This window comes from Podarcis liolepis (assembly GCF_965112155.1).
Source record: "Podarcis liolepis genome assembly, chromosome: 5".
Classification (NCBI taxonomy): Eukaryota; Metazoa; Chordata; class Lepidosauria; order Squamata; family Lacertidae; genus Podarcis; species Podarcis liolepis.
This window is the reverse complement of record NC_139556.1, coordinates 38878015-38902720: the sequence shown is the minus strand read 5'-3', so window position 1 is coordinate 38902720 and position 24706 is coordinate 38878015. Positions and strand designations below refer to the sequence as shown.

The window sequence follows — 24706 nt, the reverse complement described above, 5'->3', positions numbered from 1 at the left end:
CCTTCAGATGTCTTCTAAAAGTCTGGTAGTTGTTGTTCTCTTTGACATCTGGTGGGAGGGTGTTCCACAGGGAGGGCGCCACTACCAAGAAGGCCCTCTGCCTGGTTCCCTGTAACTTGGCTTCTCGCAGTGAGGGAACCGCCATAAGGCCCTCGGTGCTGGACCTCAGTGTCCGGGCAGAATGATGGGGGTGGAGACGCTCCTTCAGATATACTGGACCGAGGCCGTTTAGGGCTTTAAACGTCAGTACCAACACTTTGAATTGTGCTCGGAAACGTACTGGTAGCCAATGTAGGTCTTTCAAGAACGGCATTATGTGGTCTCGGCAGCCGCCCCCAGTCACCAGTCTAGCTGCCGCATTCTGGATTAGTTGTAGTTTCCAGGTCACCTTCAAAGGTAGCCCCATGTAGAGCGCATTGCAGTAGTCCAAGCGGGAGATAACCAGAGCATGCACCACTCTGGCGAGGCAGTCCGCAGGCAGATAGGGTCTCAGCCTGCGTACCAGATGGAGCTGGTAGAAAGCTGCTCTGGATACAGAATTGACCTGTGCCTCCATGGACAGCTGTGAGTCCAAAATGACTCCCACGCTGCGCACCTGGTCCTTCAGGTGCACAGTTACCCCATTCAGGACCAGGGAATCCTCCACACCTGCCCGCCTCCTGTCCCCCAAAAACAGTACTTCTGTCTTGTCAGGATTCAACCTCAAATAGTGTTTTTTATCTGTTAGTAGTTTGTATTTTATTCTCAGTTTCTCCCTGTTCCATATGAATCTTGCCATATCTCTTTTCCATTCCTGAAAACACTTCATCCCTCCCAGTATCGGAATTGTTTGAAGTAAAATTATCATTTTGAGAAGTATATTCATCATAACTACTGAGATTCTGCCCCATAGAGAGAGTTGTAATCTTGTCCAGTTTTCCATATTTTCTTTAACCTCTTTCCATACTTTGGTGTAGTTATCTTCATAAAGTTTAATACCCTTTGTTGATATCCAGATCCCTAGGTATTTTACCTTGCCTTTAATCGCTAATCCTGTCAGCTGTTGTATTTCTCTCCCCCCTCCATATTTAGATTTTTAGTTAATATCTTAGTTTTTTGGTAGTTTACCTTCAGACCTGCCACTTTTCCGTATGCTTTAATTACTTCTAGCGCTTCTGGGATACATTCTTTTGGGTCTTGTGTTGTTATTATCAAGTCATCCACGAATGCTCTAACTATATGATTTCCCCCCAATTGTAATTCCTTTTATCTTTTCTAAGATTTTGCAACAAAACTTCCAAAGCTAATATAAATAAGGGGTGAAAGGGGGCAACCCTGTCTTGTCCCCTTTGTAATTGGAAATTCTTCAGTCATATTTCCATTTATAATTAACCGTGCTTTTTTTGTTGGCATACCTCTTCTATTGCCTTTCCCATTTGCCCTTCTACTCCCAATATTTCTAGTTGTTTTTTCATAAAATGCCAGGAGTCGTTATCAAATGCTTTTTACACATCCAGCAGGAAACTGCTGCTTTTTTATCAGTTTTAAATTCTAAATATTCCAAAATATCTACAATATTCCTGGTGTTACTCAATATTTGTCTCCCTGGTAAGAAACCAACTTGATTGGGGTGTATTATTTCTTTTAATATCTCTTTTGATCTATTTGCAATTATTCCAGCAAAAAGTTTATAGTCACAATTTAGTAAAGATATTGGTCTGTAGTTGGGCATTAGTTCAAGAGATATGGCGAGATTCATATGGAACGGGGAGAAACCGAGAATAAAATACGAATTATTAACAGATAAAAAACACTCTTTGAGGTTGAATCCTGACAAAATATTGATTTCACTTTTAGGGCTCTAGTCAGAAAGTGGTATTTGTCTCTTTTTCTTAGTAAACGTAGTGGGACTTCTTTCATAATTATGATTTCTTCTCCTTCAGTTCTGAATTTCTTTTTCCTTCTTGTTTGTAGGATCTTGTATAAAGGGTAATGTCTTGGCAGACTTAGACTGAGCCTTGTAGTATATAAAGCTAATTGACAATTTACATAGAAATATGATAAAAAAATAAAAGAAATAAGTAACTGTGGTAAAAGTGTATTTAACAGATAATATACAATGAGAATGTTTGGAAGTCTTTGTAAAACCTCAACTACCTTTTCTTCTTCTTTATTTTATTTTTATTTTTTCATTTTCTTTCTTTTTTCCTTTTTTCATAAATTGTAGTGTCATGTGTAGTGTGAGCCATACAATGTATCTTTGCTTCAGCTGCTATCATTTTCTTTTTTGTTACAAACAAAAACAGAGAGTGTTGTATAAATGTATATTTTTAAAAATAAAAAAATAAAAACTGAAATGACTTAAAAGTTAAATGCAATTAAATAGACATTTGGTGCTTCTGTGGCAGGTTGCTGGAATGGTTCAGTATTGACTTTTACGTCTTTTACAAATAAGTAAAAACAATAAAATATTTCTTTGGAGGGAGGGACCTCTAATTTTTCATACTGCATTCAGGAGTGATTTATTCCAGACATGTGAAATTGCTGGCCATGCATGCTCTGTGCCCCAAGTTTATAGTGGGTGATATGCAGTAGCTTCCAGTGAAATGGCATGTGTGGGGTACCATTGCTTTCCTGATTTCCCAACACTTCACTTCACTGGAGCTCATTGAGAGGAAGAGGGGAGGTGCAAGGTTGGGGGAGCTTGTCTTGGTATGGCATGCACAGATGGGAGAATTGGATTGGCTGTGCCAATATGCACAGCTTCCTTCCCTCTCCCTCTCCGTAAGCACCAGCAACCCAGTTTGTTGGGAAGCCACAAGAGCAACAGTGCCCCACCTGCACCACTTCACTGGCTGCTACTTGCAATATGGAATGATAACGATGCCATTCAAGGTTCTGATGGATCACTGTCTTGTTTGGAAAAAGACACAGAAGTTACTTCTTATGACTATACTTAAAACACTTCTGTTTCAGATCCAAAGCACGTAGTGTTTCTGCAACATGGCATGTTTTGCTCTGGCAGTAACTGGGTGGCAAATCTGGACAACAACAGCCTGGGCTTCGTACTGGCTGATGCTGGCTATGATGTTTGGCTAGGAAACAGTAGAGGGACCACCTGGTCCATGAAACACATCAACTATACTGTGGAGCAAGAAGAATTCTGGCGATTCAGGTAGAGGGAGCTTTCTAAACTTCATTATGTGTTTCTGGTTCCTAGTCTTCCTTTTAGGATGATTAATCTGCCATCCTCTTTCTACTCTGTTTCACCATTGAACAGTGCCCTGATAATGCAAAATATGAAGGAGCAGAAATGTGTGTGTGTGTGTGTGTCTATATACACACACACACATTTCCAAATATACTATATAATTGGTAGTTGTTTCTTTAAACAAATTGCATATATTATTCATTTGGGGAATTACATGCTTTGATCAAGAATGGAAGTTGGCAGGATTCCCAAAAGATGTGCTGTATGAAGAGCTGGCTTCAGGCACCAGGCCCATTGGAAGACCAACTCTGTGTTACAAAGTTGTCCGCAAATCTGGCATGAAGGCTGGCGATGCTAACACTGCTGTGTAGGAATCCCTTGCAGATAGCTGTAGTGCCTGGAGACAGTCATTCAGGTCATACATCCACAGCAGAGGAGGAGAGCAGAAAGAAGGAGCACCATGGTGCACTTGCAACAACACATCCAGATGCCTTCATTTGCCCCAGCTGCCACAATATATCTGTATCGGATTCTACAGCCACAGCAGGCATCCTAACTCTTTAGTGGCTTGACTTCACCCCACAACTCACACCCTTCCATTATCTCCTGACACAGGCGGTTGCCAACAACAATATGACCCACACCGTTGGGGTAACTCAAGCACCAAAGGATGAAATATGGTCTTGGGTGAACTCCACAGATATTAGTAGATTAGCTGCACTTTAGGTGTAATTAGATTGGGTGTGGACGAACCCACCGTGGGTCCTGCGAATTCCCAGTACAGTTACTGGGCCAGAATTTGAAGTTCCTCAGACCTGGGGGGAGGGGAAGCAGAGCCATTGGCTGCCCACAGGAAAAACATTTTTCCTCCTGAAACTCCCATTTTTAAAAAAAGATGGTTTTTTTCTCTTTTTTCTTCCTGTATTAGAGTTGTGCTATATGTTTTTTCATGAAGAAAAGTGTCAACAACAGATGGACTCATTTCCCTCTTCTAATCTGTTTGTGTTGCATTTTTATACTGCCTAGCTGCCTAGCTGGCACTCTGATGGCAGCCCCTATTCTGTGCAGGGGTGTTCTGCAGGTTTGCCTTATTTGGCTCTCTAGGTGCTGATATTTGCTCTTAACTATGTAGTGGGCTTTTTTAGTTTGCAGTGAACAACTCATAATGTGGCACAGACTAATAGTGAGCAGTGCCAGTGGAAATTTCTAAGGAGGATGAGTTATTGCTTAATCATAATTACTATGTTTCATAATGTTTATAGAAGTAGTCAGGAGAACATTGGCTTCCACAATGTAGATCTCACTGCATATTCAAATCTGTAAAACATAGTCTATTATTTCTTTTCCTTTGCAGTCAAGATGAAATGGCTAAATATGACCTTCCAGCTTTCATAAATTTTATCCTTAACAAAACCGGGCAGGAGAAATTATTTTATATTGGTCATTCCCAAGGCACCACAATGGGTAGGTTAGAAGGCTTCTTAAACACACATAGGCCATTCTAATAGCAACATGTTTATTTGTATGGTTGGTGTCGTATATTAATTTCAATACAGATCTTGTTTATGGTAGAGATTTCACTTGGAGACCATGGAGACCTATGGAGAAGCATTGTAAATAACAATCTCTGTGTAGGTTTCCTACATTTTCCTACTTAGTAATGTTTCCCATAAAAGTAATGTTTCATAGCTGCTATGGATTGACAAAAAGTGGTGTGTGGAGTATAATAATCCCAGCTATGCCTAACAAAGGATGTTGTTGTTGTTGTTGTTGTTGTTGTTGTTGTTGTTGTTGTTGTTGTTGTTATTATTATTATTATTATTATTATTATTATTATTATCCCTACACACCTTGCTAACTGTGTATTTGTTTGCTTTGGGTTCCTTGAGCTGACAAACTGTTGTTCAATGTCATTGAAATCCTGGATTTCAAGCAAGGATCAACAGGCTTGTACTTGCAATTTAAATAAAAGTTTCCCAGTCTGGATATAACAAGAAGCTGTAGTCTAGCAACCCCTGGAAGTATTGCATTAAGGCCTACAAGAGAAGGGGATATGAGTGTGGGCTCAATACTCTTGCCATAGTTTATTTTGGCCTGAAGTGTGTGACCGTAATATCTGGTCACCTGGGGCTCTAGGTGGTAGCTTTTGCCACATGGCACAGCTGTGGTGGGTCCATGGAGGGTCCAGGATGGCCACCTGGTGCCACTCCCTGTGGCATTAATAATAATAATAATAATAATAATAATAATAATAATAATATATTATTTATACCCCACCCATCTGGCTCAGTTTCCCCAGCCACGCTGGGCGGCTCCCAATCAAGTGTTAAAAACAGTACAGCGTTAAATATTAAAAACTTCCCTGAATAGGGCTGCCTTCAGATGTCTTTTAAAGATAGAATAGCTGCTTATTTCCTTCACATCTGAAGGGAGGGCGTTCCACAGGCTGGGCGCCACTACCGAGAAGGCCCTCTGTCTGGTTCCCTATAACCTCACTTCTCGCAATGAGGGAACCACCAGAAAGCCCTCGGCACTGGATCTCAGTGTCCGGGCTGAACAATGGGGGTGGAGACACCCCTTCAGGTATACAGGACCGAGGCCGTTTAGGGCTTTAAAGGTCAGCACCAACACTTTGAATTGTGCTCGGAAACGTACTGGCAGCAACCAGGTGTGGGTGGGCAACACCCCAAGGCCTATCAGGGGCAGGGGCTTGGAGGCTGTGCTCAGCCCACCCCTGGCCTATTTAAGGGGGCAGCTGCCTGCTTGACTGACCGTTGTGATTTCCCACCCACCCATTGGGCTACATTCTTAGTTTCAGGGGCACCCTGTTAGGGGGGTTTCTCTGTCTGGGAGTTCACAGGGGGACTGATGGGCCAATACACTTCTCCCAAGTTGTGGAACCCAATCCATGTCAGGGGTGACTCCCCAGGCCAAAGTCTACCCGACCAGGTTCCTGTCAGATAGCAGGTGGGCTGCCTTTATGCTGGATACATGCCCAGTGCTTTGGTCATACCTACTCTTTCCTGTAATCAATAACGTTGTGGTTTAATTCAACCCAATACCAGCCTCAGTGTCCATTCTTTAGGCTGCCCCTGCACTTGTCATAGCCATCATGTGTCTGCGATGGCAAACACTTCTTCACAAGCCTTACAATACGCAATACAGTGGTACCTCGGGTTACATACGCTTCAGGTTACAGATGCTTCAGGTTACAGACTCCGCTAACCCAGAAATATTACCTCAGGTTAAGAACTTTGCTTCAGGATGAGAACAGAAATCGCGTGGCAGCAGCGGAAGGCAGCATTAGCTAAAGTGGTGCTTCAGGTTAAGAACAGTTTCAGGTTAAGAATGCACCTCCGGAACAAATTAAGTATGTAACCAGAGGTACCACTGTGTAAAAGCAATAATGTTGTGAGAAAAGTGGGCTAATCATTTGTTTTTGGATTTTGATCAAGACTGCATTGGTTGCCATATTCATTTCTCTTCTATTTCTATTTCCCATTCTGTTTCTTAGCATTCATTGCATTTTCAATCATGCCGCAGTTCGCCCAGAAGATAAAAATGGTCTTTGGATTGGCACCACAAGTCACCGTGAAAGATTTCCCCAACCCAGCATTGACGATGTTCCTTGGGTTATCTGAACACAAGCTCAAAGTATGCATTTTGGTCAAAATACTTCTTTAAACTACAGTGTGCAAATATCTTTGGCTGTAGCTAAGAACTTGGGAATATACCCATCATTTGACCTGAGGCCATTTGTCATTCTTTTAGACACCTAAGCTGCTCAATCTGGCCAATGCTGCAGAGTATTGCTTTAGCTACTCTATACCTAGGACTATTTTTGAGTAAAAAAAAAAGGGAGGGTGTGCCTGTCTTTTTATCTTGCTGTGTCATGGGTGCCAGCACAAAATGTCTGACGTGGGCAGTAAAAAGAGGTGCCAGTGTGAGGACGATCCTCATACCTTTGTTTGTATCAAGTGCCCATATTAAAGGGTTTGGTACAGGTAACTCCCCATTATGTGTGTTCTATTTGCGCCCAACTGTGTGTACAAGCGGGGCCAGCAAATTAATCCTGCAAATGGGAAACACCCTGGAGAGTTCTCCTGGCTTTAGGAAGGGTCTCCTCCCAAGCAGGAGGCCTCCCCACCTAATAGCTGAAATGTGGGGTGGCTCAGCAGCAGCCACTTCCCCACCCATTTTCCTACTTAGTAATGTTTCCCATACAAGTAATGTTTCAACTGTGAGCTGGAGGAACAGCAGAGCTTGCATCATTGACAGGGCGAGGAGGTCTTCCCTGCACTCAGCTGAACTGAGACAGGCGACTCCCCTTTTTATGTGATTTCACTAATGCAAACACACCTATTTCTACCCTTGGTAAAAGCAGACTGAATGCCCCTTTCAGATTGGTGGAAGAGCCATTCCTCGCATTCTCAACCTGGGAATGAAGACGAGAGGCATGACACTAAATTCATTCTCCCTAACGTCACCATGCTGACTATAGAGAAGTAAAGCACTTTTGTTGAAATTAGTGAGGAATTATGCAATTTATAGCACAACTGTTTGGCAAAATGGCAAGCAGTTTAGCAAGCAGTGCCCTTTGAGGCTATGTTTGCATAACTACAAGTCGTTTGCATATTCAAGCTCCTACTGGAATGATGTTAATGTTATGGGGACCACTTCAGAAGGGTGCCAGTTGCTCACTGCACACATGTCAAAATACATTTGACCGCTGTCATCTTGTCTCTTAGCTACAATTACGATGTCTGTGTCTTGACTATAGAAGGGTTTTTTCTGCCTCACTGTGCATGTAGTATTTGAATTATCAATTAATGAATTAATTAGATTTCTATACTACCATTCACGCCAACATCACAGAGTGGTTTACAATATTAAAAACACAAAAAGACATACCATAATAAGAAGCAGAAACAACACACAGTTTAAAAGGCCATAGATTGTTTAATGGGTATTCTGGTGCCAACAAGCCAGCCCACAAAATGCTGCCCTTGTGAAGATTAATCAGACACTGTGTCAAGCAATGATGGGTCTTGGTGGCTGTGTTATCCAACACCTGGACATCAAACCTGACAGAATGGACTTATTCAGGCCTGATGGCACACATCTGCCCCCTGCAGGAAATAAATGTTAGTTGAAGGATCTTTGATTGGTTGCAATTGTAGGTTGGTTTGGTGGCAAGTTGGCAATTTCACTGTCTGGGGTGATGGGTAAGGCCTGGGGGTGATGTGATGTGACGTATCACCCCTAACCCAGACTAGTGCAATAACAGGGAACTAGAGGGGTCTAGTAGGAAGTCTCTGTCCAGAAGCTAAGGGGTGCAGCAGATGGGCCATAGAGCTTCCTTCAGCAGCTTGGGAGGTTTATATGTGCAGACCTGCAGTTTGTGGATAACCCTTTAATCCTGGGCTTGACCCTGTCGTCACTGGCGGAGGAAGAGGAGTGTGGGGGAAGCGCACTGCTCCCTGCAGCGTGATCCTGGTGGGGTGCCATCGCAGCTGCTCCCCACCCGCGCTGGGCGCCATGCCCCCACAGGCGTGATACCATGCCCCCAGGACACGCATCATGCCCCTGCGGGCAGCACGCCATGCACCCAGGATGCACGCCATGCCCCTGGGACGTGCGCCAACCCTGCCCCCGCCTGCTCTCTGCCCCCCGGTGCTGGAGCATGAACCTCCGCCACTGCCTGCCATGGCACAGCTCTCTGCCAGGGGGCTATGAGGGATATACACACAACACCTAAGCCAAATCCAACCTACATCTGGAACCAACAAAGTTGTGGCCAGTTTCTAAAATCCCAGAACATTGTCTTGTCCAGTTTGTTCCCTTTTGGAGCTGAGGCCTTGCTTGGGGGGGGGGGGAGTCACCATGAGTGGGCAATATTTTTTTGTGGTATTTTGTTGCTACTTGATATTATTAGACATATCTCTAGGAAAACAGGCTTGAATAACAAAATGACCTATGTACTGATGTTTTTCTTTTGGCAGGGAATATTTGGAACTAAGCAGTTGTTACCTCAAAGCAAATTTGTAAAATGGATGGCTACTCATGTGTGTAACCGTTTCTTAATTGAATATCTCTGTAGCTTTATTATCCACCTAGGAACTGGCTTTAATATGAAAAATCTAAATATGGTAAGATTTCTGATTATTTACAGGAGTGTGTGGAGGCATATAGAAGAACAAGTGAAGTTGTTGAAGAAAGCATATAGTATTCTGCTAGAATTGGAAATGAAAAATAAGGAGGTTAAATCAGTCATGATTAAATGGGCACAAGATATAGGACAACCTAGCAGTTCGAAAGCACAAAGTGCAAGTAGATAAATAGGTACCGCTCCAGCGGGAAGGTAAACAGCATTTCTGTGTGCTTCCTCTGGTTTGACAGAAGCGGCTTAGTCATGCTGGCCACATGACCAGGAAGCTGTCTGCGGACAAACACCGGCTCCCTCGGCCAATAAAGCGAGATGATCGCCGCAACCCCAGAGTCAGTCACGACTGGACCTAATGGTCAGGGGCCACTTTACCTTTTATACAATTTGAGGATTGGGAAAAGCTGTGGAAGGTAGATTGGAAATTTACAGATTGTCCTCTTTTGAAAAAAAAATTATGAAAATGATGTATAGATGGTATATTACACCAGTGAAAATGGTAGAAATGTATAAAACTGGGTTAAGTGTATGTTGGAAATGTAAAGAAAAAGAAGGTACTTTGTATCATATGTGGTGGGAATGTAGAGAAGTTAAAAATTTTTGGGAGATGATATACAATAAATTGGAAAAAAATGTTCAAAATAACATTTGCAAAAAACCCAGAAGCATTTTTGTTAGGGATTTTAGGACAAGACCTGCCAAGAAAAATAAATTTATGTATGCAACAACAGTGGCAAAAGTCTTGTTAGCACAAGGATGGAAGAATGAGGAAATCCCAAAAAAAGAACAATGGCAAGAAAACTGATGAGCTATGCGAAGTTGGCAAAGTTAACACATAAACTGTGTGAGAAGGACAACCATGACTTTAAGGAGGAATGGGAACTATTTACAAACTATTTAAAAAGACAAGAAAAGGATTTGGACTCCTTGGCAGGTTTTGAATAAACATCCACAAATTTATTAGTAGAATATATGACACAACTTTACAACATGCAGAGAATAATATGTATGAACAAATCAGAGAGGGGAGCTGAGGGAAGTCTCTGGAGGGTGGGAGAGGGTGGGAGGGGGGAAATGTAATTGGTTATATTTGATTTATAATTTGATTTGTTAAATTTGCTGAATAAAAATATTTTTAAAAAAAGAAAAAAAGAAAGAAATGCATTTACATTGTGGAACAGCTAAAGGTGAAATGCCAAATTTCCATTTTGTTTGGTAACATAATATTGGGAATGGCAGCTAGTTTAGAGTGTTAAACTGATCTCCATAAAGAGGTGCATGTAATTGCAGGCCAGGCATCAGGCACCTCAGTCCCCAACCCCCTGGAGAATTAATGGACAACCGAGACTGCTTTGGATTGAAACAGGCCACAATTTTATTGAATACAGATGAAGGGTTTGGCTTGGGCATGGGGCAATCAAAATACTTCTGTCCTACCTTTTGGAAGTGATGCCATAGGTCAATCTGTGCTAGGGTTCCTAATACTTACAACAAATAGGGTGACGCCAACAGGGACCGCCGTCTGGGAGAGAGTTCTGGCCCCTGACTGGGCAGAAGGACATGGCAACTTCCCTTGGATCCCTTTAACTGAATACCCCAGGGTTTGGAGGAGCAGGCAGAGACTATAACCTCCCCTCCATCCAAGACTAAGATTACCCCAGTGACCAACCCAGTAATAAATAATAATAATAATAATAATAATAATTAATAATAATATAGATTTATTACTTATACCCTGCCCATCTGGCCAGGCCTCCCCAACCACTCTGGGTGGTTTCCAACTGAATATTAAAAACACAATAAAACATCAAACGTTAAAAACTTCCCTTCTAAAACGTCTTCTAAAAGTCAGATAGTTGTTTCTTTTATTGACATCTGATGGGAGGGTGTTCCACAGGGTGGCACCACTGCCAAGAAAGCCTGGTTGTGATGATTGCCATGAGATAGGGAAAACCACTAGGCCAGAGCCAGTTTGCCTGGTGGACAAATTCCTACCTGGCCCAGAAAGTGGTGACCATCATAACCACAGCAAGGTCATTGAGCAGCAACTTGAACCAAGGGTGGGTGGGGACCCCGATGAAAAAACTCAGGTAAGGGCTCCAGGTGCAAGCTGTTTAGATGTCCTGAATACGGACCTGAGGGAAGCTTTCTTCTTCTGTCAGCTCTGCCCCCTGGCTTCACCCACATCCAAGCCTGCACCCTCATTTGCCAATGCTGCGCTCCCTCATCTGGGCCTTTGGAAGAGCCTTAGATAGTGAGTGGACTTACTAACTAAACACTGATTCCTTCATAATATCCAGATGTTGAGCTCTGGTGTACTTGTTTTCTTCAAACAAACCAAATGTAAGTGAAGTTGGTTGTTGTACTTTGTGATGAATTCAGCTAACCACTTTGCTCTTCTTTCTTACAGAGTCGTAGTGATGTGTATCTATCACACTGGCCAGCTGGGATATCGGTTCAGAACTTGCTTCACTGGGCTCAGGTAGAACCTAAATCCTAAATTATGTTAAAAGAAGCTTAATGTATTGATTGAAGCTTTGAATGGATGATTGTCAGGTCTTTTTTTTAGCCGGAACTCACCAGAACTCAGTTCTGGAACCTCTCAGGTGGGCGCCATTGCCATTATAAGAGAACAAGTGATGAGTTCTGGCACCTCTTTTTCTATAAAAATAGCACTGCTGATTGTATTCGAAAGAACAGACTATTAGAAAGAAATCTAGAAATATAACAGAAGGAAGCATTCAACTATATAATTCAGCCTCTCTTTGTACATATTTAACAAATATATTTTGCTTTTAAGCTAAAGGATTTAAAGCCAAGGGTGCTTTTGTGTTTTTAACTTCCCTGTTTAGGGAGGTTTTTAATGTTTGAAGTTTTATTCTGTTTAATATTCTGTTGAGAGCCACCCAGAGTGTCTGGAGAAACCCAGCCAGATGGGCAGGCTAGAAATAATAAAATTATTATTAGTAGTAGTATTATTAGTATTTTACCAAACAGAAGTATTTCACCAGCAACAGATATAATCATTCCCCCAGTGGATTTTTTTAAAATTGAAAATATATTTCCTCTGTATGTAGATGAACATATATTAATTTTCTGTGGTATTTTGTTGACATGTGTTTTAATAAATAACCCAGGTGTTGTGAGTGCAACCGCAACCTCTGCCAACCTGCTTGGACTACAACTCCCATCAGCCAGGCCACGCTGGCTGGGGTTGATGAGAATTGTAGTCCAGAACATCTGGAGGACTCCAGGCTAGTGAAGGCTGTGTGTTGTAGCATAAGGCAGGCCAAGAAGGGCTATGATTTGGGAGTACGTGGTCTTGAATGTAGTCACTGGTAACATCTGCGTGGCCCTGTGAAAAGAATGGGGTTGGGGAATCCTTTTGACACCACAGGATAGTTTTTTATCAGGATTAGTTTCAGGCTCTGGACCTGGTGTCTTCCATGGCAACACTAGGGCTCTCCCAGTTTGTTTCGGGCCCCACACATCAAGCAGGCCACACGCTGGATTTGATCTTTGGCACAGGTATAGATGTGATCATGTCTCCTTTGATGAAGGTGCCATGGTCTGATCGCTACGCTCTGAAAGCCAGGATTGACTTCCCACCCCCACCCTGCTTAGGTGGCGAGCCGATTTGGGCCCGCCTGCAGAGGCTGATGGACCCTGATAGATTCCGCCAAGCCTTGCTCCCCCTGGCGACTCATTGACTGAGCTTGTTGAGGGCTGGAATATCTGGCTCCTGGCGGCCATTGATGAGATCGCACCTAAGCGCCCTCTGCGACCCCGCAGAAACCGGGCTCCCTGGTTTACCAAGGAGTTCCGGAAAATGAAGCGGGACCTGAGACGGCTAGAGCGAGTATGGCAGGGTGCCCACAACGGAGCTTCAAGAACATCTTATAGGGTTTTTATGAAAACCTACAAGATGGCATTGAAGGCCGCTAAGAAGTCTTACTTCTCGGCCACCATTGCACCCACTAGCTCTCGCCCGGCGCAATTATTTAGTATAATTAGGTCTTTAACGTCCCTGGAGGGACAATCAAATTTAAATAACAAATTGACATACAGCTGTGAGGCATTTGCAAGCTTTTTTGCAGAGAAGGTCCTGTTGCTCTGCCGTGACCTCCCTGCCAATTTGGATACAATAACAGAACTGGAGGCCCCTCGACTGTCCTCTGGTCTAGTATTGGACCACTTTGACCGGATATCCCCAGCCGATGTGGACAGACTCCTCCAAGCTGGAAAGCCAATCACCTGTCCTCTTGACCCGTGCCCGTCCTGGCTGATTAGAGCGTGTGCAGACGAGGTGCGGCCCCCCCTAGGGGATATCATCAATTTGTCCCTTGGCACCGGGACATTCCCAGGGGTATTGAAGGAGGCAGTGGTGCGCCCGCTCTTAAAGAAAACATCGTTAGATCCTTTAGAGCTATCCAATTACTGCCCGGTTTCGAATCTTCCACTTGGGGGGGAATTGTCATCGCGCCACTCCTTGGTGTGTGGAGTGCCTCAGGGTGTGATTCTCTCCCCGATGCTTTTAAACATCTTTATGTGCCCCCTCGCCCAGCTTGTCCGGAGTTTTGGGTTGGGCTGCCATCAGTATGCTGATGACACCCAACTCTATCTGTTGATGGATGGCCATTCTGACTCAGCCCCAGACACACTGATCAGATGTTTGGAAGCTGTGGCTGGATGGTTACGTGGGAACCGGTTGAAGTTAAATCCTTCGGAGACAGAGGTCTTTTGGCTGGTTTGGGACGATATGGGATGGGGGGGGGCAACTCCCATCTCTTGCGGGGGCGCAATTAGTGCCAGCACCGTCTGTTAAGAGTTTGGGTGTAATCTTCGACACCTCTCTTTCCATGGAGGTGCAGATTGCAGCTATAACAAAGGTGGCATTTTTTCATCTCCGCCAAGCTAAGCAGTTGGCCCCTTATCTCTCTTGCCCTGACCTAGCCACTGTGATCCATGTGATGGTCACCTCGAGACTGGATTATTGTAACTCGCTTTACGTGGGGCTGCCCTTGAGACTAATCCAGAAACTCCAACGGGTGCAGAATGCTGTGGCGAGACTCCTTACGGGGTCCTCGCTGCGGGATCACATTCACCCAGTGCTATACCAGCTGCACTGGCTCCCGTGGAGTACAGGATCAGGTTTAAGGTGCTGGTTTTAACCTTTAAAGCCCTACACGGCCTAGGACCTTTGTACCTATGGGACCACCTCCTGTTATGTCCCACAGAGGACCTTACGGTCTTCAAACAAAAACATCCTGAAGGTCCCAGGCCACAGAGAGGCTAGGCTGGCCTCAACCAGGGCAAGGGCTTTTTAGGTTGTGGCTCTGATCTGGTGGAACGCTCTGTCACAAGAGACTAGGGCCCTGCGGGACTTGACATCTTTCCACAGGGCCTGCAAGACAGAGCAAGACAGAGCTGACCCCCTCCTTTGGTAATTCTTCACAGAACTTTAGCCCAATGGTTGCCATCAAATTGATTTGAACTGATTTTATAATGAATTGATTTTAGAATGCTGTATTATTTTACTGTTGTTAGCCTGAGCCCAGCTTCAGCTGTGAAGGGCAGGATATAAATAAAATATTATTATTATTATCATAGGTCACATTTAACAGCAGGGTGGGACCGCCTACCTGTCAATTACCTGATGTAACAATGGAGGATATCAAAGCATGTTGCAAGTCCCTCCCTTTAGTGTTAGTTGGGGATTCTGATGCAAACCTCTTGCTGATTTGTTTCCCCAAGTATTTCAATGAGAACGCCTCTCTGAGCTGCAATCTCAGCTGGTTAGCGGGTGGGAGTCTTTGGAGAAAGTGTGTGGGCCAACCTGGGTCCCCTGGCAGAATAAGGTTGTCTTGTGGAGTGAAAGTTCCTGATCTCTGCAATATATTTCACTTCTGCACAAGGGGTTACCCGAGCTACTTATCCATGTAATCTAGCTGCTGGGAGCAGAAATGAAAATTCAGATTACATGACAAAAGAAATTTGCAGCCCATAAGTTAAATGGGAATTACTTCCAAGTAAGTGTAAATTAGGGGACGCGGGTGGTGCTGTGGGTAAAACCTCAGCGCCTAGGACTTGCCAATCGCATGGTCGGCGGTTCGAATCCCCGCGGCGGGGTGCGCTCCCATCATTCGGTCCCAGCGCCTGCCAACCTAGCAGTTCGAAAGCACTTCCGGGTGCAAGTAGATAAATAGGGACCGCTTACCAGCAGGAAGGTAAACGGTGTTCCGTGTGCTGCGCTGGCTCGCCAGATGCAGCTTGTCACGCTGGCCACGTGACCCAGAAGTGTCTGTGGACAGCGCTGGCTCCCGGCCTATAGAGTGAGATGAGCGCACAACCCTAGAGTCTGGCAAGACTGGCCCGTACGGGCAGGGGTTACCTTTACCTTTACCTAAGTGTAAATTAGACGACTCCTAAGTGGCAGTATATCTCTCCATCATTCTCACAACAGCAAGTCAGTTAAGAATGAATAGTCTAGAAAAACTTCAAAAGCTGAAATGATACCAGTGGCTTTTCAATGGCTTTGCAAATCTTTCTTTGGGTGTTTACAACATTGTTCTGCTCCCTAAAGGGAGGAGGTTAAACATTATTGCATAACCTGAGTTACAGCACGACTATTGATTCATTCACTAATCCCTGTTTATGCCCCGGGCCATGATCTATTTACATGGCTACTATTATGAGCGCTTATGCACCAACACTGGATGCCGATGCAGACATCAAAGAAAAAAAATTAGGCTCAGCTGGATACTGTCCTGTCAGAGAATGAATACAACTTAAAAACAAGATTAAAATACAACATTAAATTATCAAATCATTAAAATATTAAAATGCAGCCTCATCACAGGAGGAGAAAGGAAAAAGAAAAAAAAGGAGGGGGAGGGAATCAAATTGGCTCCAAGCCAAAGACCAGGTAGAACAACTCTGTCTTACAGGCCCTGCGGAAAGAAATCAGATCCTGCAGGGCCCTGGTCTTATGAGGCAGAGTCTTCCACCAGGCCGGAGCCAGTGTTGAAAAGGCCCTGGCTCTGGGCCCTAACTTCCTTAGGGCCCAGGATCACTAGGGTGTTGCTATTTATGGACCTTGAGGCTCTCTGTGGGGCGTATCGGAAAAGACGGTCCCGTAGGTACGAGGCAAAAGCTCACCTCCCAGCCTAGAGGAATCTACAGATAGCCTTTCAGAGATTGCAGGTCAGCCTTTGAGTATTCCTGATGGTTTTCGGCCTTCTAGGGGGACATTGGACATGATTTTCGCCACTTGACAGCTTGAAGAAAAATGCAGAGAGCAAAACCAACCCCTGTATATGGCGTTTATTGACCTGACTTAGGTTTTCAACACTGTAAATCATAATACTCTGTGAACTGTCCTTCTGAAAATTGGCTGCCCAGATAAATTTGTGAACATCATTCAGCTCCTCCATGATAGTATGACAGCAACAATCGCAGATAACAATGGCTCTCAAAGTGAACCATTAACAGTGGGATCAGGTGTTAAACAAGGTTGTGTTATTGTCCCAACTCTATTCATTATTTTCATTGCCATGATTCTACACTTTGTCAAAGGGAAACTCCCCACTGGAGTAGAAATCATCTGTTGAACAGATGGAAAGCTCTTTAATGAGCAGGCTGAAAGCAAAGTCATAGAGCTTCAGTATGCTAATGACAACGTAGTGTGCGCACGCTCAGAGGATGACCTCCAAACCATCCTAAATATCTTTGCAGAAGGTTATGAAAAACTTGGCCTATCACTGAACATCCAAAAAACCAAAGTGCTGCACCAAGTACAAAATAACCCCTCTGTAGCACCACAGATCCAACTCAATGGTGCAATGTTGGAAAATGTTGATCACTTCTCCTACCTGGGCAGTTATCTTTCCACAAGGGCTGACACTGAGGCCGAAATCCAGCATCGCCTGAGCTCTGCGAGTGCGACTTTCTCCAGATTGAAGCGCAGAGTGTTTGAAGACTGGGACATTCACAGAGAAACCAAAATGCTTGTTTACAAAGGTTTTGTAGTACCAACCTTACTGTATGTTTGTCAAACATGGACTACTTATAAATGGCATCTCCAACTCCTCAAAAGATTCCATCAACGGTGTCTTCAAAAATTTTTACACATCACTTGGGAATACAGGAAAATTAATACCAGTGTACTGGAAGAAGCAAAGATCACCAGTGTTGAAGCAATGATTCTTCAACATCAACTTTGTTGGACTGGTCATGTTGTGCAGATGCTTGATTATCGTCTTCCAAAGCAACTACTCTATTCCAAACTTAAAAATGGAAAGCGTAATGCTGGTGGTCAACAAAAGAGGTTTAAAGACTGTCTCAAGGCAAATTTTTAAAAATGTGTAAGCACCAACAATTGGGAAACACTTGCCTGTGAGCGTTCCAAGTGGAGAATAGCCTTTACCAAAGGTGTCATTGGCTTTGAAGACACTCAAACTCAGGATGCAAGGGATAAACAGGCTAAGAGGAAGGCACGCTTGGCAAATCCACACTGTGATCAACTCCCATCCGGAAACCAATGTCCCCACTGCGGAAGGACGTGTGGATCCAGAATTGGCCTCCACAGTCATTTACGGAGTCATTGTTAAAACCATTTTCATGGAAGACAATCTTACTCGGCTATGAGTGATCGCCAGAGAAGAAGAAGATCATGCCCAGATCCAGGCAGTCTTGAAAGAAGTGGATTTTCTAGATCCACTTCAGTTGAGGTTTAGGCCTAGTTTTGACAGAGAAGCTGCTTTGGTTGCCTGATATGATGACTTCTGCTGGATCTAGACAGGGGAAATGTGTCCCTATTAATTCTCATTAGACATCTCAGTGAAAAACTGCAAAAGCTGAAATGATACCAGTGGCTTTTCAATGGCTTTGCATGCCTTTCTTTGGGTGGTTCAGAAAGTTGAGGATACAGAATTCAGCAGCCTGTTTGCACAGAGAGGCAAGTTTGAGCAGATAACATCAATCCTGGCCCAACTGCACTGGTGGCCAATCAGTTTCTGGGCCTAATTTAAAGTACTGGTTTTGACCTCTAAGGCCTTAAGTGGCTCAGTGCTGCTGTACCCAAGGATTGCTTCTCTCCATATGAGCTAACCCAGATGGCACAGTCATCATCTGAGGCCCTTCTACATGTGCCCTCTTCCACAAGAGGTCTGGAAGATGGAAACACGAGAATGAGCCTTTTCTGTGGCAAATCCCCAATTGTGGAATGCTCTCCCCAGGGTGGCGCATCTGATGGCTTTATTAGGTATCTTTAGACACCAGACAAAAACTTTCCTCTTCTTCCAGGCTTTTGGCTAATTACACCTCTTTTAAACTGGGTGGGAAAGGAGGGGAATTGTTGCTTTTTTATGTTATGTATATTGTAAACTGAACTGTGATCCTTGGATGTAGGGCAGTATAGAAATATAATTAATGAATAAATATAATGATAATTTCCCCATTTTATTTTTCAAAATATGGTACATCTCTTTTTCAGGGTTTGAAGAGTGGGAAGTTCAAAGCCTTTGACTGGGGTAGCAAGGAAGAAAACATGGCTCACTACAATCAGGTCAGAATTTCCCACTAATTGCATGCATCTCTCTCTCTCTTTCTCTCTTTCTCTCTTTCTCTCTTTCTCTCTGTGTGTTTATATGAGGGTAGATACTGGTACAGGGCAAGCAGCCTGAGAAGGAGTTCAATGCCAGCTGTGGTTGGCTGAACTGCTTCAAAGGTTGCTTCAATTTGAAGAACATCCCCAGCACTGGTGAAGCTGCATTTGCAGACATGGAGGCTGCTGAAGAGGCTGTTGCAGCAGAAGGAGTATCTTCAAGAGCAGGTTTTCAACACAGACAAGATGGGCCTGTTCTGGAAGAAGATGCCTGAGCAGACATGCATTGCCAAAGCAGAGCAGTTAGCCCTTTGATTTAAAGCTGTGAAGGATTAACACGATGGGTACTGATCTGCTTTCTCCAAGAAGCTGCTCAAACATCTGACTGGTGTTCTGTACTCTAAACAGAAGCTTATAAAGAAGGAACTCTCTGCACTGGACAACTCTGTCAGGAATCACCCAGCTTGGCAAGAGTTCCACAATGAAAAAAACAAACCATTTACCACTTTCAACTAGAATTACTGAAAAAACAGAAAAACAAAAAACTCTCTAACCTTCCCAACCTACAGGCTACTAATCAAAATAACAAGATCAACAATATTGTCAATCTCTCTCAGCAAACACTCAGCCCAGCTGAGGAATCAGCCCTTTCACCCGGACTATCATTCTCCCCTGCCAAATCCCCACACGTGATTCAGTTCTGCAGAGACTTGGAAGCATTTTTCCGCTGTTTACGCCTGAAGGAGTACTTTCAACACACACAAGGACAAGACAAAGTAGAACAAACAACATCTCCACAACACAACATCTCTCAGCCTACTGGGGAACAACCACCACCCTCCCAACATATTAATGAACAGAACATTGACCACCAGCTACCACCGAATAAATGCTACACAAAAAGGGACTCCACATGGACCCCTCCTGATGAATGCAATACCACACTAGACCTGTACATCAATTACTTCAGCCACAGAATCCAAACGGATGTGACCAGAAAACACCATTGCTTACAACAAAATCTTAACCATGCTGAAAGGAGAGCCATAGATAATCTCAGGAACAACCCAGACATTATGATTAAAGAGGCGGAGAAGGGTGGAGCTGTCGTCACCATGAACAAAACTGATTATATCCAGGAGGCTCACAGACAACTTTCCAGTACCGCCTTTTACATAAAATTGGACTCAGACCCCACACAGGAATACAAAAAAGAACTGAACAAGATTGTTAAGGAGCTACGCCCACACATCCAAGAACAGATCCTTACTAACACACCAGTAGAACCTCGACCAGGAACTTTCTATCTTCTACCTCAAATACACAAACCAGGATATCCAGGACACCCCATCATCTCAGGTATTGGCACTATTACAGTGGGTGTTTCCGGTTATATGGACTCTGTTCTGAAACTGTATGCCATCAGTGCTCCCAGCTATGCACATGACACCACAGATTTTCTGAGGAAAATACATTTTTTGAATAATCTTCCTAACAATACTATACTAGCCACTATGGATGTGGAATCTCTGTATACCAACATCCCACACAATGATGGTTTGCAAGCCATAAGGAACACCATTTCAGATAAAATCACAGTGGACTTTGCTACCAAACTCTGCCATTTTGTCCTTACCCACAACCACTTCAAATTTGGTGATGACCTATTCCTCCAGATCAGTGGCACAGCAATGGGCACCCGCATGGCCCCACAGTATGTCAACATCTTCATGGAAGATTTGGAACAATGTTTCCTAACCTCCTACCCACTCAAACCTCTCTTGTACCTGCAATACATTGACGATATTTTTATTATCTGGACACACGATCAACAGACCCTGGACACCTTCCACCAGACGTTCAATGGCTTTCACCGCACCATCAACATAACTATGAACCAATCTATGCAATAAATACATTTTTTGGACACTACTATAAAAATACAGGATTGGTGTATAGACACCACCTTATACTATAAATCAACTGACCAACAAACATATCTACATGCTTCTAGCTACCATCCCAAACATCCCAAACAATCCATTGTATATAGCCAGGCCCTACATCACAGCCACATCTGCTCTAACTCTACAAACAGAGATTCTCACCCAAGAGATCTACAGCAAACCTTTTTAGAACTAGAATATCTGCCTGATGACTTCAATCTCCCAGGACATTCTATACAAGTAGCTGTCGTATTACAAAAGAATTTCAGAAATAGACTGGAAAGAGAAGTTGCTGAATTATAACTTACTACCAAACTTAAAACCATGGAGAGACCTGGTCTGAATAGAGACATTGGATTCTTATCTCATTATACATGATAAAGCTATTTTTGGCCATCTCATCCCTTGCTTTTTCCTGTAAGACTAATTGCAGTCATTAACAGTCATCAACTGGTTTACCACACCTATCAGCCAATCACCCATCTCCACCACCCTTCTGAGTAATACCCCTCCCCACCTTCTCACTATATATAAGAGTCTGGTGACTTCTGTTTCAGTGTATCTGAGGAAGTGTGCATGCACATGAAAGTTCATACCAATAACTAACTTAGTTGGTCTCTAAGGTCCTACTGGAAGGAATTTTTTTATTTTGCATCATTTTGCATTGAGCAGGCAGTGGATGCTATCAAGCCTGAAACTGTAAATGGATGCTGGTGCAACCTGTGGAAGGAATGTGTTCACAATTTCAAGTGATTTCAAGGAATTGTCCAAAGCCGGTTGGAGACTATGTATATTAACCAGGAAAGTGCACAATTTCCTCTTCATGGATGATATGCACATTCTAAATGATGCCTTGCAAATCTGCACAACGTCCAGTTGTTATGCACATTAACAGCTCAACTTATATTCCCCATGACGTGTGTGTGTGTGTTTGCTTTGATCATGAAGTTTCTGCAAAGTCCTAACTTACAAACTATTTTTAACCTGTTATTTTCCCCTCTTTTAGGAAACAGCACCTTCCTATGATATTAAAAAAATGACTGCTCCAACAGCTCTCTGGAATGGTGGGAACGACTGGGTTTCAACCCCAAAGAATATTGCCCGGTGGTTGCCTCAGGTCTCAAACTTAGTTTACCACAAGATGATTCCTGACTGGCAACACACAGATTTCTTCTTGGGCCTTGATGCTCCACAGCACTTGTATGAAGAGATAATTGAGTTTATGCAGAATTATGAGTGAGTTTGGGATCCTAAAATAGTCCTCCAAAAACCATCACCATCAGTCTATGATGATAATGACAACGACAACAACAACAACAACTATAACTACTACAATTTTTTTAAAAAATCACCTTGGGGAAAATTCCCTATGTTTGTTCACACAAAATAATCCCTTTGGAAATAACATTTTTGAACTGATTATCATTATTTAAATCCATGCATTTTTAATAGAGGTGTTGAGACATAACTCAAGTGACTTCTAAAAACAGTAGTCATGAAGAAAGGAATTCTGATCTTCCCAAACTTTGTTTTGCAGTGTGGGGTGGAGACAAGTTCTTTGCTAACATCTGTGGAATTGGCAATATGAAAACATGCTTTGGGTGGTATTGAACTAAGTTTTATGCAGAGTAGATCTGTTGAAATTAATGAACATGACTAAGTTGAATGCCACCCCCACTGCCCATCAGAGAATTAGGAAGACATTCAGATGTTCCAAAACAGTAAATGAAAGCAACTTGGTTTGTCACACTGGAAGACTGGCACCTTGAGACCAAGCACAATTGGAAGTGACTTTCAATACCTGCACTGATGTCAGCCCCTAGTTGCTGGAATGCTGATTCTCAGGATGTATTAGACTACTGTCCTTGGTGGACCTTAGCTCAGTAGTAGAGCACTTGCTTCACCCCAGGGAGGTTCCATGTTCTACCTGTAGTATCTCCAGGGAGGGGCAGGAAAGAGACACTTTGGAAACCCTGGAGAACTGCTGCCAGTCAGCGTAGAGCAGTGGGGGGGGGGGAGTGGATCTCATCAGCAGGCTGGAATGTTATCTCCTCCAACTTTCAGTCACATGATGTCACAATGATGTGAGGTGATCCATTTTATTTGTTTTACTTTATGCACAATCAGGTGCTTGTGATGACTTGCAAAGCTCCATGTGTAACAGTAATCAATAAACACACAAGACGTAACCGGCTGTACTTTTGAATAAATAATATATAATATTCATTGTATCAAATTGTAGATTTCAACAGAAGTCTCATAAAGTTCAACGGAAAAAAGCAGAAGACCCAGTGGATCAGTTCATGCATAAGGTTCATACATGTACAAGTATCTATTCCACCTGTTTGTTCATAGAGTCCAATAATCCACATGAAGGGTTGTTACAGTTCTACAGAATCCTTTCACAGAGTCTAAGACAAGGATTTCTGGAATATTAGCCTTTTTTCACCATCCTAGGCTTCATCAGTAGATCAGGCTCTAGGTAATGCAAATAAATACAACATAGTAATCTCACATATTTTTTACAGCAAAAATATAGAAAACCATAAACCATTGTATATACCATATGTAATATTACAGGATAGTGGATCTTATGGCATAGTAGTGGTGCAGTAAGCAGTGACTGTTACAAAGCAGGATTATATGGACAAGCACAATATCGGTTTGAGTAACAGGTGTTGGCAATCCACAGATACAAAATTTCTTTCTTAAAGTGACCCATATGGCACAACAGAAGTAAAGCAATCCATGCTCAGATGTTATACATGTAAACTCATACATAAATGTAATCAATTTTCAGATCTAAAGTAATAGCAGTCCACAGATACAAATCCCCCCCAAAGTAATCCACTCGTCCCACAGAGGTAAAACAAACTTAGCCCATGCTCAGGTGTTCTACATATAAACATTAGTACACATTCACAAAAAGCAACTATAATCCATTACAGTATTCAGACATGAGGGATGCAAAGAATTCAATAAGAAAATGAACCTAGTTTATTTCTGCATGAGGATTTTTTTAGTTCATTCAATATGACCTAAATACGTCCAAATTACAAAAAATGTCAACTCATGAGTGATCCAGCAGAACTAGGAAACAGCTCTCACCTTTGTCCCTAGCCCACCGGAGATCATCAACCAGCACAACCAAGGCAGTTTCAGTCCCATGGTGAGGCCTGAATCCCAATTGGAAGGGATCCAAATGGTCCGCATCCTCCAGGCATGCTTGGAGTTGTTTGGCAACGACCCGCTCAATCACCTTGCCCAAGAATGGTAGATTTGAGACTGGGCGATAGTTGGCCATATTGGCCGGGTCTAAAGATTTTTTTTAAGAAGCTGTTTAATAACCACCTCTTTCAGCGGGTCTGGGAAGGCTCCCTCACAGAGGGAAGCATTCACCACCCTGCAGAGCCCATTGCCCAGCCCTTCCCGGCTTGCTTTTATCCGCCAGGATGAGCAAGGATCAAGGAGACAGGTGGTCGGTTTCACTTTTCCAAGCAGCCTGTCCACATCCTCGGAGGTAACAGATTGGAATTGATCCCATGTAACAAGACTAGACAGAACTCTAGCACTCTCCCGCCCTGGCCCAGCTCCCACGGTGGAGTCTACCTCGTTCTGAATCTGAGAGACTTTATCTGCAAAAAACTTTGCAAAAGCATTGCAGGAGCTCTTGGGGTCCCTACCAGGCCCCGGTGGTGCATGTGGTTCCTATAGATTGCGAACCACCAGAAAAAGTATCTTGCTGCTGTTTTCTGCAGATGCAATGGAGGCGGCGAAGAAGGCCCTCTTTGCTGTCGCCATTG

At 43.4% G+C, this 24706-nt stretch overlaps 1 protein-coding gene across 2 annotated transcripts in view; it reads left to right on the top strand.

Moving 5' to 3' along the window:
- Window positions 1-23092, top strand: part of LOC310706829 (putative lysosomal acid lipase/cholesteryl ester hydrolase) — a 36958-nt gene extending 13866 nt beyond the window's left edge. For both annotated transcript variants that reach the window (XM_083503166.1, XM_083503165.1), the window contains exons 3-9: window positions 2956-3154; window positions 4545-4654; window positions 6705-6844; window positions 9193-9339; window positions 11764-11835; window positions 18847-18918; window positions 21910-23092. In XM_083503166.1, the coding sequence (XP_083359292.1) occupies window positions 2956-3154; window positions 4545-4654; window positions 6705-6844; window positions 9193-9339; window positions 11764-11835; window positions 18847-18918; window positions 21910-22143 (974 nt within the window). In that variant the 3' untranslated portion in view covers window positions 22144-23092. The remainder of the gene's footprint in view (window positions 1-2955; window positions 3155-4544; window positions 4655-6704; window positions 6845-9192; window positions 9340-11763; window positions 11836-18846; window positions 18919-21909) is intronic.
- Window positions 23093-24706: the final 1614 nt, after the last annotated feature.